Source organism: Agelaius tricolor, unplaced genomic scaffold, assembly GCF_023055355.1.
Source record: "Agelaius tricolor isolate 1412-34295 unplaced genomic scaffold, bAgeTri1.0.p SCAF_41, whole genome shotgun sequence".
In the NCBI taxonomy this organism is placed as follows: domain Eukaryota; kingdom Metazoa; phylum Chordata; class Aves; order Passeriformes; family Icteridae; genus Agelaius; species Agelaius tricolor.
In genome coordinates this window covers 1,283,142-1,299,428 of record NW_027269301.1, presented here as the reverse complement: position 1 = coordinate 1,299,428, position 16,287 = coordinate 1,283,142, and the positions used below count along the sequence as shown (strand labels likewise).

General features: G+C 48.6%; 1 protein-coding gene across 8 annotated transcripts in view; it reads left to right on the top strand.

Annotated features, from left to right (window-relative positions):
• The window catches only part of UNC5D (unc-5 netrin receptor D), a 113,677-nt gene extending 97,659 nt beyond the window's left edge, over positions 1–16,018 (top strand). For 2 of the 8 annotated variants that reach the window (XM_071454819.1, XM_071454812.1), the window contains exons 13-17: positions 1,735–1,884; positions 4,545–4,709; positions 7,463–7,641; positions 10,161–15,161; positions 15,203–16,018. In XM_071454819.1, the coding sequence (XP_071310920.1) occupies positions 1,735–1,884; positions 4,545–4,709; positions 7,463–7,641; positions 10,161–10,362 (696 nt within the window). In that variant the 3' untranslated portion in view covers positions 10,363–15,161; positions 15,203–16,018. Of the gene's footprint in view, positions 1–1,734; positions 1,885–4,544; positions 4,710–7,462; positions 7,642–10,160 lie in introns of all 8 variants that reach the window. The other 6 variants (XM_071454817.1, XM_071454815.1, XM_071454818.1 and 3 more) reach the window with 6 other exon arrangements.
• The last annotated feature ends 269 nt before the right edge of the window (positions 16,019–16,287 follow it).

Sequence of the window (16,287 nt, the reverse complement as noted above, 5' to 3'; positions counted from 1 at the left end):
TCTGAATTGCTATAAATTTTAAATTAGAGGGCTCTCAGGCAAAAAATATGGGAGCAGGAATAACAGTTCTTTATAAGGGCAGAAAAGAAAAGGATAAAATAAACAATGCAGTGAACTAAACCGACACTGCCAGAGTCAGAACCCAACCTGACACCCCGTGGGTCAGGGTGTGGGCAGCAGAACCATTGGAATTGTGGCTCAGCCCTCCTGCAGTGCCAGGGCTGGTTCTGCTGGAGCAGGGATCCTGGAGAAGGGTGGAGTCTCTTCTTCTGAAGATCCAGGGGAAGGAGAGGCAGCTGCTGCTCCTCTGGGGAATCCCGTGGAGAGCCGAGAATCTTCAGATTATATCCATGTAGCAATGCTTGGCTGGTGTCCCAGAATCTCCAGATTATATCCAGGTAGGAATGCTTGGCTGGTGTTCCAGAATCTCCAGATTCTATCCGGGTAGGAATGCTTGGCTGGTGTTCCAGAATCTCCAGATTATATCCATGTAGCAATGTTGTGCTGGTGTCCCAGACTCTCCAGATTCTATCCAGGTAGGAATGCTTGGCTGGTGTTCCAGAATCTCAGATTATATCCAGGTAGGAATGCTTGGCTGGTGTTCCAGAATCTCCAGATTATATCCAGGTAGGAATGCTTGGCTCCTCCCTCTGGGCTCACATCTCCCAGTGGGATGCTGCAGTTCTTATCAGCCATGCAGGGACATTCAATGGCCTCTTATCAGCAGATGTCCCCTCCCCAGAGGGAGGAGTGGGTGTGGAAGAGATCAGGAGAACTGCCCCTGAACAGGAGACAGCTGCCATGCAGATGGCAAATAGAATAAATACATCTTGCCTTGCAATCTGGGACACCACCAGGGGTTAAACCAACCTAAATGCCTGGAAAAAAATTGGTTTATAATAGAAATCCATTAGTGCAGTTTCAGAGAGCTGGAGCATTGAATTTGCAGAAGGTCACAGTGATTCCAGGAGCTCCTCTAACGGCGACTTTGGTCCTGACAAGCATTAAACCCCTTCCATGGACACACATTTGATATAATTTATGTGGATTGAGAAAGGTAATTTGGAAGCACTGCTTGCCTGCTGATTTTTAAAGACTTCTGCAACCTTTCCTCCCTCACTGGTGTTTTTACTGCAGCAGCACAGGAATAAACATTGCTTAAGTACCGGCAGGGGTGATTTTTTTTTTTGCCATTATGTTTTAAATTCACCGAATTACATAAAAATTTCTCTTGGAACAGAGCTCTGGAGGGCTGTAGTGCAAACCCCTGCCCAGAGTCTGCCCTTCACACTGCTCAGGGTCTTGTGCAGGGATTCTGGAAGTGCCTTAGAGGTGGGAAATGGAAGTGAATGATTTCACCTGAAGCGTTTGAGGGCTCTGAAAAGCCAAAGCTGCTCTGGAGTCCAGCTGGGCTGGGCTGCACTGGGGGTGTTGGAGAGTGGAGACAGCCAAAACTTCAGTGTCCAACCAGCATTATCTGCCCAGAAATGGGGCTGGCAGCGCCCAAACCCAGCCTTCTGGGAAATATCAATATCTAATATTTATAAATATAAATATTTATATTATAAATACCATCACCTGCCCATGAGAGAGACTCCACTGTGCATTCAACACTGTGGGGGAACTTGGGACCCCCACAGAGAGGAATTCTGGATCCCTGGATCCAGAATCCCCAAATCACTGGATCTGGGGTTTGTTCCTGATACTGGAAATATTTCTCCTCCTCCCTTGCAGGAAGTGGTTTCGGATGAAAGGCTCCAGGGGGGACAATTGCTGGAGGAACCCAAACTTCTGCATTTTAAAGGCAACACCTGCAGCCTCCAGATCTCAGTGCTGGACGTGCCTCCCTTCCTGTGGAGAATCAAACCCTTCACTGCCTGTCAGGTACTTGGCATTTCACTGCTTCCCCCTGCACTGAGGGAGAACCCAAATGAAACTCAAATGAACCAAGGTTCCTTTTGTTTAAAAAGCTTTAAACCCCCCAAGCATTTAACAAAAACATGTTGGCTTTTGGTTCTGACAAACACAGATTTCGTTTACACCAGAACGCTGTAAATTTGTCATTTTACAGAAATGCTTGTGCCTTCCCCCATTTCAGTTGCCTCCAACAGAAGGCAAATATTCCTGCTCAAACTTAACCACTCCTCAAGATGTTTCTAATATCTGTCATTGCAGTTTTGATATAACTATGGAAATATGGCTAAAAATGACATTTAAATGTAACCATGAGTTCAAATCACAGCACGCAGAGAGCAAGCATTAGAACTGAAGAGCAGCAAATTGGTTTTTCTCTTCTCCATTAATTAGAGAGGCTGTTGAAAACCGAAAAGGAAAAATCAAAACAAAAGAAGAATTTCCAAGGATTTTGATGACTGGAAATCTTAAGGAATGTGCTGGCACATGGAGTGGGCTGGTTTTAAAACACAGCACTCAATTAGAATGTACAATTCTCCCTTCTCCCAGAAGCAGAGACACAGTTTTTGCATCCTCCAGAATTTTGGCAAAAACCCTGTTTTAAATGTGTTGCCACGTTCCCCAAAACATAAAACATAAGAGGGTAATGGGCTCTGAAAGTTATAAACACAGACCCAGAGCCAGAGCAATCCCCAATTATCCCTCATGGGGATAATTCAGGCTACAGCTTAAGAAATTAAATAAATTAATCCTTTTCAGCTTCTTAGGAAGAAGAGCTTTTTGGTGTTTTAATTGTTCTTCTCACTCACCTGTATTTTAAAAGCCAAACCAAGTAAGGTTAGGATGTCCCAGTCCTGTCAGTGTGTGCCCAAAATAAAATCAAATCAGAGGAGTTTCCTCTTAATGCAACAAATTCACTTCTGCCCTCAGCAGATTATGGAGCTCCACACTTTGATTATTTTATTGTCTCCTAATCCCTTCTCCAAACACGAAGAATAAATGTCTGGAATTCAACCTCCAAGTGCCACTTAGAGCCTGATGAGAGCAGGGGCTCAGGGCTGGGGAGAAGCCTGTGCCCAACCTCTGCTGCCAGAATGGGCTGACCCAGGGCTGCCCTGACCCAGAGGAAAATTTACATTTTCTAACTGGTGCAACTGGGACGGCTCGGGCAGCTCAGAAGCACAATCACTGTTCCTCAGAGGAGCTGCAGAACCTCCCCTGGCTCGGTGCTTCCCTCGCAGTGAAAAGTCTGGTGACAGCTCTGGTTTGCTTCCAGCCCCTTTATAGAGAAAAGGATCTATTTTTGCACGTGGAGTTTCTTCCAGTGTTCCCTGGGTTCCTCTCCTACGTCCCACCCTGTGAGAGCAGCTGCTTGTGCTGCCTGGCAGGAACAACTGAACACAGCCTGTTCCAGGAATGTCTCTGGTCCAGCAGCAGAGCCTCCCCGGGCAGCGTGGGGAGGAGGATTTATGGAAATGATGTCTCAGGGAGGCCGAGCAGATGAATAAATCACACTGAGGAGCTGCTGGGAGGCAGCTGGTGGCAGGTGGCACCAGGATTCCTGCAGATCCTGCTCAGAGCCCGTGTTTGTCCTGGCCTGGCACGAGCAGCTGCCCAGGGCTTGGCTCCCTTCCCGCCGGGGATCCCTGAGAGAGGTGGGTGGTGCAGGCAGAGCAGGGATGGGCATGGCAGGAGCTGGGCAGGCACCTCTGGCTGCTCAGATCTGCATCTCCTGGAGGATCCAGCTCTGCCTGGGGCCACGAGATGATTTACAGCCCCTCTGTCTGCGAGTAGCTTAATTATAAACGCAGAGTGGAGCTGAAAGTGTCTCTGGAATACTCCAAGCACTCATTGTTGCAGCACTCCTTGCTGCTCTCTCTGCTTTGTTTCACACAACTCCTTTCAGCTGAGTGATTCTTCCACTCGGAGTGAAAGCAGAGATCATCACCCTGAAAAAAATCTAATTACAGCTGCTCCACTTCTAACATTTTGCTAACGTTTCCTTTATCATTGGGAGCATCTTACTACTGCTGCTGCTTCCAGCTCGGGATCCAGCCTGGGTCTGGGGACAGGAGGGAAGGGCCAGGGCAGATCCTGGTGGGGAATTCCTTTAGGATGGAGAAGGAAAGGGCGGCAGGGCCAGGGCAGTTCTTGGTGAGGAGTTCCTTTAGAATGGAGAAGAGAAAGCTGGCAGGACCAGGGCAGTTCTTTGTAGGAAGTTTCTTTGGGGTGGAGAAGGGAAGGGCGGCAGGGCCAGGGCAGTTCCTGGAGGGAAATTCCTTTGGGGTGGAGAAGGGAAGGCTGGCAGTTCTCAGTGGGAAGTTTCTCTCCTTGCATTCTGGTTACAAGGTGATTCCAAGGAGACACAGAGAGGAATCCCGATCCTGGCAAGAGGGAGGAAGTGAAATGCATCTTTTTGAAGTCTCTTTAGGCATCTTTTTTAAGAAACTCCTGTTACTTGTTCCTCTGAGCTCTCGGTCATTGCCACACCTCAGTTCCATCAACTCAACCCTCATTTTCTGGCTTTGCTCGGAGCTGGAGGTGCCATTACCGAGCCCACCCCAGCAGAGCAGCACTGGGCGCGTCCCCCAGGCCGTGTCCCCTGTCCCTGACATGTCCCTGTCCCACAGGAGGTGCCGTTCTCTCGCGTGTGGCGCGGCAGCCCCCGGCCCCTGCTCGGCGCCTTCTCCCTGGAGCGCTTCAGCCCCGCCACCACCCAGCTGTGCTGCACCGTCTGTGTCAGGCAGCTGCAGGGCCACGAGCAGCTGCTGCACGTCCAGACCTCCATCCTCGAGGTACAGACACCTGCACCCCCTGGTCTGCAGGGCAGGGTGGTCATGGAACAGAATCCTGGGGTGGGCTGGGGTGGCTTGGCTTGGGTTGGACTGAGTTGGGTTGGCTTGGCTTTGCTTGGCTTGAGTTGGGTTGGCTTGGCTTGAGTTGGGTTGGCTTGGCTTGGCTTGGAAGGGCCTTAAAGCCCATCCAGTGCCACCCCTGCCATGGGCAAGGCCACCTTCCACCATCCCACCCCTTGGACCCATACAGGGAGGGGGCACCACCTCTCTGCGTTCCCTCCCCAGCTTTGTCCTTTCCTCCTGTAGTTTTTGCTCAAAGCTGGAAGCAGCCTTTAAAGCCTTGCAGATCTCATTTCCAGCAGAAATCAAGGCACAGAGACTCTGCAGCACCAACAGTAATTTATCAATAATTTAATAATTTGTTGTTTGGGTTGGTGGCTGCAGTTCCCCCAGCAAGAAGCCCTTGCAGAGCACTGAGGGTTGGGGACAGAGGTACAAATTCTGCCTTGTGGGGACTGAGCCCTGCTCATGGCTAAAAGAAATCAGACCTACAGCTGAGCAAGCTGCTGATCTGTCCCACAGCCATGAGAACTTCAGCAGCTGCATTTTTTAGATTATTGAGCATCTTTGTTGATTAATCCAGATAAATACTTCTGGATTAGAGCTCTGCACCCATAAATGCTCTGAGCAGGGAGTGCAGCAGCTGGGCAAGAGCACATGAACACCATCCTGTGTAGAAACTCCTCAGAACTGGCCAAGTGTTTTCTGCTCCTTTTATTGTTATTTTATAAAACCCCTCTGTCACTCTCTGTGTCTCCAGCCCGTGCTGCTGCTGCCTTGCTCTCCCTCTCTGCTGTGTTTTTAAGGGCCCTGTCTGTACACAAGTCCCCAGAGCATGTTCCCGTTCTGCTTCAAGCAGATTTACTGCTGTGGAAGGCTTTCTCATGCCTATCTCCAGCAGTGATTGAAGAGGGAGGATAATTTGACTGCGAAATAAATCTGTGAGTGACAACTCCCCCCCGGAGCCGCTCCGTGCGCGACAATCCCCGCAGCGCCCGGGTCGCTGTGCTTATCTCACACGTGCAGAGCAGGAGCTTCTCCTGCTCTGCATCTCGAGCAGAGCCCGGGGCAGAGCTGCAACACCGGGTGCTGAGCCTGGCTGGCCCTGGGGACCTGTCACAAATGGTGGATGGAGGCTGTACCGTCGTTGCTGCTGGTTAATATTGATGCTGTGTCGCTCTCGGATGAGTAATGCACTGAAATTTGACTCTGTTATGCAAGGCTGGTGTGATTCCACAGGAAAAGAGGGGCCAGATCCTCTCTGGATTTCAGAGAGGCTAGAAGAGCTGAGGTGTTTAAGGAGTTCAGGTGTTTAAGAAAACCCAAAGAAAGAAAGAAACAAACACAAATTTGTGTGCCCATGTTTCAGGCTTAAGCAATTAAAGATTTAGAAACCCAGCACTGCTCTGCAACACAAAAATAACCAAAAAAGAAAACTCATGAAAGTAAAACCCACCATTTTAAAGGTTTTTATGCACAAGTCCTTGTGATGGTGAAGGAACACCTTCTGGGTGTTCTTTCACAACTCACAAAATCACCTCTTGTAGCAGGCCCAGAGCCTGCAACACTTTCCTGGCGTTCAGAAGCTTAAGATAGGAAATGCCAATTCATGGTGACTGGAACCTTAGAAGCTCCTCTCTGCTGCCTTTGGACCCCTTGCTTATCTCTCTGTAAGACTATAGGTCACTTTCTTTTAGCCCTTGCTATTGGACAATTTCCAAAACCCCTGTACCCTATATAAAGAGCTGCTTTTGCCCAGCTCGGGCAGAAGAGCTGTCACTGGGAACCTTCACAGAGATTCAATAAAGATGCTCCTGTGGAGCCCCACACAGCTCCTCTCCTCCCTCTCCCTGTGCCTGCCTGGGCACCTAGCAAGCTGAGAGCTGAAACCACAAGGAGCTGATAACCACTAAAGAGCTGATGTCACTTAAGCTTGCTAAGGTTGCCTGTGGCCAAGAACTGCTTGGGAACTCGGACAAGCTGTGCTGGGCAGGTCAGAGCTATCTGTGACGCTGGCTGGGGGCTGTGTACAAATCATGAACGGGACAGGACTGCTGGGAACGTGCCTTGAGCTGTTTGATTTTCCAGCATCAGCCTCATTCCATGGTTATGACAATGGGAAGATGCCACCAGCTCACATCCCAGGCAGCAGACACAGAACTCAATGTCACAACTCACTTTAAAAGTGTTTTGACCAATCCCACAAAGCAAAAGCACATTGACAGTAGTTCCATCCAACCACTATAAGCACAGGTACCTTTGGTTAAACAATGCTTGCTTATTTAGAATACAATACTTACTTGTAAACTTTAAAACACAATGCACAGAGCTCTATTATTAAGTTTCAAACTTCCTAATATCTCTCTAGATAAACTTTTCTGCAGCTTAGAGAGTTATTCTAGACAAGCATTAATACACAGACCATTGTTCTATTTGCCCTTGCTTTTCTACAGTTTAAATAATTTTTCTGCTGCCCAATCTCATGGCTGCTGCTCAGCTCCAATCACAGTTCTGCTGCCTCTGGGGCCTTTCGCAGCTTTCCCAAACCCCTCTGATTTTGTGGATTCCCACAATTTGGACCCCGCTGCATCCTGCTGGGGACACCGCGAACCCCAGCACAGCCGCATTAACCTCTGAGCCATTTTCTGTTGTCAGCTCAAGCAACCTGAGGTTTGACTCTCCTTTCCCTGCAGGCTGAGAGAGAAAACATCCCCTTCTTTGGCCACGAGGACAGCGCCTTCCCCGCCCAGCTGGGCCCCAAGGCCTTCAAGATCCCGCGCTCCATCCGGCAGCGCATCTGCGCCACCTTCGACGCGCCCGGCGCCAAGGGCAAGGACTGGCAGCTGCTGGCCCAGAAGAACAGCATCAACAGGTGATGGCAGCGCCCCGGTGCAGGGGGATACAGGATGGGTAAATGAGGATGGTATAGAATGCAATCTTAGCCCCTAGAGAGTTGCAGCTGAGCCAATTATTAGGGATTAGGAGCAGGCCTGATGTTAACAGGCCGCGGCTGTAGCCAATGGGAAGAGTGTTGTAAAAAGAGTGGATTGGTTGGTTGAGGGGAACTGGAGTCAGTTGGCTGCTGTGAGGACAAGGCAGAGTCAGTGCCTGGAGGAGCTGCCTACAAGAAACATAAAGGAGGTGCAAAACTCTGGCAACATGGAACTCTTGCAATGTAATGGCAATAGAACTCTTGTAAGAGAGTGACAGCACCCTGGCACAGGGTCTGTGCTGGTGTTCACAGGGGTCCCAGGATGAGGGAAGAGATGAGGATCTGACTCCATGTTTCACAAGGCTGATTTATTATTTTATGATATATATTATATTAAAACTAGACTAAAAGAATAAAAGAAAGGATTTCATCACAAGGCTAGCTAAGAATACAGAAAGAAAGAATGATAACAAAGGTTTGTGTCTCAGACTTTCTGTCTGAGCCAGCTGGGCTGTGATTGGCCATTAATTAGAAACAACAACATGAACCAATCAAAGGTGCTCCTGTTGCATTCCACAGCAGCAGATAATCATTGTTTTTCTTTTCCTCTGAGGCTTCTCAGGAGGAAAAATCCTAACGAAAGGATTTTTCATAGAATATCATGGCTACAGGGGTTGGCACCTGGAACGGGGATTTGGGGCTGTTCAGGGGTTCTTGGTTGGTTGGTTGGTTTGCTGCTGGTGTCAGGGGTGTGGCTGGCAATGAGGGGCTGAGTTGGGCTCACTTCTGGTTTCAGCTCCTTGTTCTTCTGCCCTCCCTCAGGAGTCCAAGGCTGCAGAAGGATTTTGTCCATCATTGAACAGTTGTTCAAAGCCCTTAGGAGCCTGCACGTTCCCCCAGACGAATCCCCTTGACTCCCTCTCTCTCTTTCCTATTCCAAAATGAATCCTGCAGATATTTTTTTTTTAAGGGAAAGACATCTTTAAAAGAGACAGTCATGCTCTACTGTTAGGAGTAATAATATTATGATTATTAAAACTGAAAGATGCTGTAAAAACCAATTTACTTCTTACTTTGCTTTTTCTGCTTGGCTAAATTAAATTGGCGGAGGCAGCTTCCTCACAAAAATATTTTCTGATTGTCACAAACTCTATAAATGCGTTCCCAGGAGAGCAGAGGAATACTTAAATCAAGCAAAGTAACTTTCCATTGGCTTCCTGCTTTGTGTGGGAGCCTCAATAAACCACATCTGAGCCAAAAGAAAAAGAGTTTTGGATAAACACTTTGTTTTACCAAATTCTGTGCAAATCACCCCTGCAGGGTCCTAAAAATAGCACATTAACAAAATAGAAAATCATGGATCAAAGGTGTTGTGTCTTTGCATTTACAACCCAAGCATCAACTGCTGAGGGGTTTTGTTTTCCAAACACGTGGATCATGCTGGGCACAGGGCACAACTGCAGCCCGGGCTGCTCCTCATCCCTTTTTCCCTCCCCTCACTGCAGCAATCTCTCCTTCTTCCTCATCCCTTTTTCCCTGCAGGAATCTCTCCTTTCTTCTCTCCTTTCCCTGCAGGAATCTCTCCTTCTTCCTCACCGCATTTTCCCTCTTCCCCTGCAGGAATCTCTCCTTTCCCTTGTGGGAATCTCTCCTTCTTCCTCATCCCTTTTTTTTCTCCTTTCTCTGCAGGAATCTCTCCTCCTTCCTCACCCCTATCTCTCTCCTTTCCCTGCAGCAATCTCTCCTTCTTCCTCACCTCTTTTTCCCTCTGTTCCCTGCAGGAATCTCTCCTTTTTTTTTCTCCTTTCCTTGCTAGAATCTCTCTTTATTCCTCACCCCTTTTCCCATTTTTCCCTGCAGGAATCTCTCCTTCTTCCTCATCCCTTTTTCCCTGCACTTCCCTGCAGGAATCTCTCCTTTCCCCTACAAGAATATCTCCTTTCCCTTGTGGGAATCTCTCCTTCTTCCTCACCCCTTTTTTCCCCTCTGTTCCCTGCAGGAATCTCTCCTTATTCCTCACCCCTTTTTCCCTGCAGGAATCTCTCCTTTCCTTTTTTCTCTCCTTTCCCTGCAGGAATCTCTCCTTTTTCCTCACCCATTTTCCCTTTTCCCCTGCAGGAATCTCTCCTTTCCTTGCAGGAATCTCTCCTTATTCCTCACCCATTTTCCTCTCCTTTCCCTGCAGGAATCTCTCCTTATTCCTCATCCCTTTTTTCCCTCTGTTCCCTTCAGGAATCTCTCCTTTTTTTTTCCTCCTTTCCCTGCAGGAATCTCTCTTTATTCCTCACCCCTTTTCCCATTTTTCCCTGCAGGAATCTCTCCTTATTCCTCACCCCTTTTTCCCTGCAGGAATCTCTCCTTTTTCCTCACCCATTTTCCCTTTTCCCCTGCAGGAATCTCTCCTTTCCCTGCAGGAATCTCTCCTTATTCCTCACCCATTTTCTCTCCTTTCCCTGCAGGAACCTCTCCTTCTTTGCCACCCAGAGCAGCCCCTCTGCCGTCATCCTGGACCTGTGGGAGGCGCGGCACCAGCACGACGGGGACCTGGACTCGCTGGCCTGTGCCCTGGAGGAGATTGGCAGGACACACTGCAAGCCCTCCGAGGTGCCAGAGCCCGAGCTGGACGAGCCCGAGTTCCCCTGCACCAGGAAGGGGCTTTAGTCCCTCTGTCCTGCCAGGACACACGGCCAGCAGGGGTTGTGGGGACGGAACTCGCCCCACATCAACGGCAGAGAGAGGAGCAGCAGCTAAAAACCCTCTGGTGATGAGGAAAACGAGCTCCTCCCTGTCCTCCTCCGCTTAAAATCCATCTTTTGGTGCCCCAAACGAGCCTGCACTCGTGTCAGTGCCGGGGCAGGAGGGAGAGAGACACAGAGCCATAGGAGGGAAATGTTATTCTGTGTTTAGGAACAGTCATGTTCGTGTACTGCCTAGTGAAAAATCAACAAATAACGTTGGATATTTCGAGCCACTGGAGGTTGGTCCTGGTTAAAAGGTTTCTCTAGTGAAAAATCAACAAATAACTTTGGATATTTCGAGCCACTGGAGGTTGGTCCTGGTTAAAAGGTTTCTCGCTTCGAGAGTGGTTTTAAAATCTCATCACGTTGTCACTTTATGTCTGCTACAGGAAAACTGAAAATTTGGCCTTATCCTGTTCAGATGTTTGAGGAATTAGAAGATCTCATAATTATTTCACATCGTGTGTATTCCCAAATAATTTGTTTTAAAAATTCAGCCCCTTAATGAATGTACATTTGCTGCAGAGCTTTGCTGCCTGCTCTGTTACCAAAATTCCAGAACAAGCCCCTTCTCTCTGAGACTGGGGGGTGTGCACACGCCAGAGGAATTTTCTAATTTTCTACGTCTGCAAACTTTCTCAGTCAAAAAACTGTCTTTGGGGGTGGATTTAAATAACCAAATAACACACGGGAAATTTCCAGCCCTATTTTAGCAAGTTGAGACATTTATTTTTGTTACTTCACTCTCTGTGGCTGAGCTGAAGGTGAAGGCAATCAGCACAGCTTCATTTTGGTTTGGTTTCAGATTGAAACCACAAACCCCACACGGCCCTGCCAACACTGGCCTGGATTTTGTTGCACAATTTGGGAATTTCACAGGGTCCAGAGCTGGCTGTGTTACCTTGGTTTAGTTACAAATTGCATTTACCCCAAAAATCAGGATCTAAGCAGAGAATTCACCTCGTTTTTTACCCCATTCCATGTAAAAATGATTTATGACTTCCACCAAACCAAACAGAGCTGTCACTGTGAGCGAGGGCCTGGTGGAGCTGGGACTGAGCCAAATGTCACCATTATTTTTGACCTTTCTTTTCACTCCCATCCTTCACCATAGCCGAGGTGCTCCTCAGCCTGTGGGGCCGCCAGGGCACAGGCAGGAGAAACAGGAACAGAAACGAGGCTTTGGGAGCTTTGTGGAAATACAGGAAACCCAAACCAAGGATCTGGGGGCTGTTTTAGCCTCGTGTTTGGCTGAGAGCAGGGCAGGTCTAGTCTGGAGCTGTTCCTTCATCCAGGACTGCAGTGTGAAAATCTGAACAACAACAACAACAACAGCAGCTCTGTCCTTGCTCCTGAAATCACAAATGTCACTGCCTGCCCAGCTCAGGAATAGGCTGAGACTTGGGAATCCTGAAACTCGGAAATGCTGAGAGCAGTGCAAACCTTTCCTGCAGCCCAGCATCTCCTGCAGCCTGGCAGGAGGCTCCTGGCACAGGTTTCGGGGCAGACAGAAATACCGGCTGCAAGCTGTCACTGCTTTCAGCAGCACATGCTCCTCCAGTTCCATCCCCACTGACTGCCAGTCCTCCTCCACAAACCTGTTCTCGGTTGGACAAAATGTCAGGCATTAGAGAAAAAGCAAAACAAGGGATGATGGCACCCGGGGAAGGAGCAGAGTCTGCGAGCTGCCGTTGTCGGGGAAACCAGCCCCGCTCTGCCTGCAGCAGGGATTTGTTCTCAGCGCCCCAGAGCTGCTCTGCTCCTCAGCAGGCTGGGCTTGTGAGCCCCAGGTGCTGCAGGGGATTCCTGGGTCAGGCACTGCAGGGGAATCTTTGGGATCAGGGGTTCTGGGAAGTCTGAACCTCTCAAGTACCTCAGAAATGGGGAAAGTGTAAAGAGCGTGAATGAGAGATGTGGGACTCCAGGCACCTCTTCAAAATGCAGTTTATTGTATTCAAAATGCAGTTTATTGTATCCAAAATGCAGTTTATTGTATTCAAAATGCAGTTTATTCCATCCAAGAGGTTTCAGCAGCCCAGGGTCATGGGTGACAGAGCTGTGCCCACAGCTGTCAGCTCCAGCTGCAGGCAGGCCTGGAGACCCTTTAATTTTGGCTACAAATGCATTCTATACTTTTCTTTTGGTTACAATGCATTCTATACTTTTCTTTGCTGAGCATCTTAATACCAATCTATAGTAGAACCAATCTATACCTTAACTATTATCTACAGCCTATCATAACTGCTATAATTACCATATTCATGTTATTATTCTCCAATCACTAACAGTCAGTACATCACAGTTTAAGCCAGAAGTTGTTTTTCAGTTTTCTTGCAGTGGAAAATTCTGAGACTTTTTTTCTCCTTGCCACATTTGCTGCCTTGTTTGCCTGTGCTCTCTCCCTGCTTGGTACAAACATCTTCTTGTTTGGGGTGGGTTTATCCTTTGCTCTAAGCCATAAAAACCCCTTCTAACTCACACACCCTTTGCCTCCTTGGTTATCCAGTGAGACTGGCTCAGCAATTCTTTTCTTCCATATCAAAACTTGCTTCCATCTCTATTCCTTCATCAGACTCTACATTCAAAAATCTTTCTGCCAAGCGCACAAATCTGTGGGACTTCCCCGTCAAACTCTCATCCTTCCCAACAGGAAGGAGAGAAGGGAAATGTGGCCGGGAAATTGGGATAAAAAGGGAGGCTTTGGGAAATTGGGATACAAAGGAGCTGCATCCTCCTGCTCTGCTCCAGGGGAGCTGCCCCAGGGGAGCCCCAGGATCTGTGGGGGCTCAGCCCCTGCTGCCTTTCCCAGGGAGCGCCGGGTTCTGCCCAGCCCTGGAGCTCTGCAGACCCTCCCAGCGCAGGGCCCCGCTCGGAGGGAGCCAGCCCTGCCCCAGAATCCCAGCTCCACCCACAGTCCCATGTCCTGAAAGCGAATAAATGTCCAAACTGGACAATTCCAGAGGGAAACCGTTCCCCCGTGCAGGGCTCGGTTGGATGTTGTTGCCCTTTGGGTTTTGTTTCCTGGTTTTTCTTCCCTTTGACTGAAGCAGTTTTTGTTGCTGATCTCACTCTTTGAGAAACTGAATCAACAACTCTCAAGCTTTCCTTCCTATTCCTGACTGCTTTGATGCTCTTGTGTTCTTCAAATGAACCAGAAATGCCCCAAATATTTATTCTCTTTCTCTCTTTCTCTTAAAAAGTCTTTTTTGGAAATCTGTGCACGTATTCATATGATTTGACCCAAAACACAGATGTGGAGGAGCACCTGGAAAAGGATTAGAGGCCAGAAATTTAAAATTCATTCCTTTCTTCTGTTGTATAAATTATGATAATTGAAAAACAATTTTCCCTGAACTAGAAAGTAAAGGAAGGAGAAATGTGAATTTTCCCCCCTGTAGATTCCACATGGCTGCCCTGGCTCTATTCAGGGGAAAGAGCCATTCTGATTTTACATCACCAAAGAATCTGCTTTAATAGATTTTCATTTTCCTGAGCACTTTGCCCAGGTATTTCTGTGCCATGACTCATTGCAGACTAATGGCTGCATTTTAAAAATGACTCCCAGCTCCGCCAGCACCATAAAGCTCATTTCCATCTCGTACCGCCCTGCACTCCCACAGAAATTTTATTGGGATTTTTGTAATAGATGAAGAGATATCAAACAACTCTCTTCAAATCCAGCAAACTGCTTTTGTCCTTGTTTTTATCTCTGGCCACAGCTGCTCTCCCCCCTCTCTGGCCTGGGCACTGCTGCCTTTCAGAGAATCTTATTCAGCATAAATCACCAGAAAGGGACCTTGCAGGGTCCAGGATATTCACATCACACTGCAAGTGCGTTCTTTTCCACCTGCAAGGCAGTGCTGAGAGAGTTTTCAAGCATTCAATAACTGATCAATTCCAATTTTTCACAAAAGGGAGACACAGCCCAGGTCCACGGTGAGTTAAACAAGGGAGGCACTGGGGCTGGGCTTCTGGTCACCACCTGAATCTTCTTTTTCCAGTCTGTTTCTGCCTCTGAAACACAGATTGCAGCACAGAGCTGTTCTTGGCTGGTAATTAACAGAGTGGAAAACAGGAAACGAGATTTGAAGTCCTTGACAACCACGGATGATCTCCAGGGTTGCTTCTCCGGCCTTTCCTTGGCTGACGCCCCCAGGGAGCTCCCTCTCACCTGGGGCACAGCAGGAAAGGATGAACATCCCTCACCCGTGGTTTCCCAGGGGCTGCTCGTCCCTGGGATGAGCTCTGCTGAAATTCCTCCCTGGACACTGCTCCTGATCCAGCAGGGGCTCACAGCCCTCCCTGCCCAGCCCCAGGATTTTTGGGTGGAATTGGTGAAATTCCTCCCTGGACGCTGCTCCTGCTCCATCGGGGGCTCACAGCCCTCCCTGCCCAGCCCCAGGATTTTTGGGTGGAATTGGTGAAATTCCTCCCTGGACACTGCTCCTGCTCCATCGGGGGCTCACAGCCCTCCCTGCCCAGCCCCAGGATTTTTTGGGTGGAGTTGGTGAAGTTTGGGGTTGCCCTGCACCCATCCTGGCACAGCAGGAGGGGAAAGTTTGGGGTTTGGGAGGAAAACCCCAAACTCCCAGCCCCTGGCTGTGGCAGAGGGGAACATCCAGGCCCTGCCATCCCCACACTGGAATTGGGAATATTGACCCATGGGTGGGATATCTCCTCAAGGAATTCCTTCAGGGGTATCTCCTCAAGGAATCCCTTCAGGTGCCCCCTGGTTGGGATATCTCCTCAAGGAACCCCTTCAGGTGTCCCATGGTTGGGATATCTCCTCAAGGAATCCCTTCAGGTGTCCCAATCTCCGCAAGGAATCCCTTCAGGGATTTCTCCTCAAGGAATCCCTTCAGGTGTCCCCTGGTTGGGATATCTCCTCAAGGAATCCCTTCAGATAACAAAATTCCCATTGCATCCTCAACTTCCAGAACTTTAAGCCAGCTCTTAGGTGAAAACAGGACGAGGAACTTCGACCCAGCCCGACACAAAATATAAATAATTCCTGAAAAAGAGAATAAAAACAAAACCCACAAGTATTCCTCTAGAGAGAGACTTGTTTTCTCTTCTGCTCCTTTATTTTTGCAGTGAAGAGGTTGTGAAAAGGCTCTTGGCTGCTCTGCCTGAGCATCCCTCCCTGCCCCGGCGTGTTTGGGGTGAAGGAGGGCAGAGCTCTGAGCCCTTCTTAGGATGAAGCTGAAGCAGAGGGGAAGGGAGACAGAGCGCGGAATCAAAAGCATGGCCTTGGCTTCATACCACACTTTCTGTGCCTTGTTCTATCAATGTAAATTCTGAATGTTGTACAGTGAAAATATTGAGAGAGACTCCTTGGAAAAGGCTGCACTGGCTTCTTTTTTTCAGCACATGTACATATATAAATATATATACATATATATATATTTGGTAATGCCAACCAGCTGTGTTCTATTGTCCTGGAGAAGTCAAAGTGGACACTTTGGGTGTTTTCTGTAGAGTTTCAGAGCTGTGTGGCACCGGCCTTTGGAGAGAGGTGTACAGATGGCAATGGTGGATATCAGCTATTTATGAATAAAGAGTCTTTTACTGACACCTGACCCTGCTGTCCTCTCACTGCTGGGGTCAAACCTGGCCAGGCACTGGCAAGGGGGGCTCACACGGGCCTTTGGGGGTGGCTTTTTGGGTTTAATTGTTCAATTAATTATTTGAACAATTAATCATTGTAATGGAATTCATTCATTCATTTAATCATTCCTTGGCACAGACAGGGCTGTGCCCTGGCTTGGGAACATCCCAGGATATTCCAGGGACATCCCAGGACATTCCAGGGACATCCCAGGACATTCCAGGGCTGGCTGTGCCCACA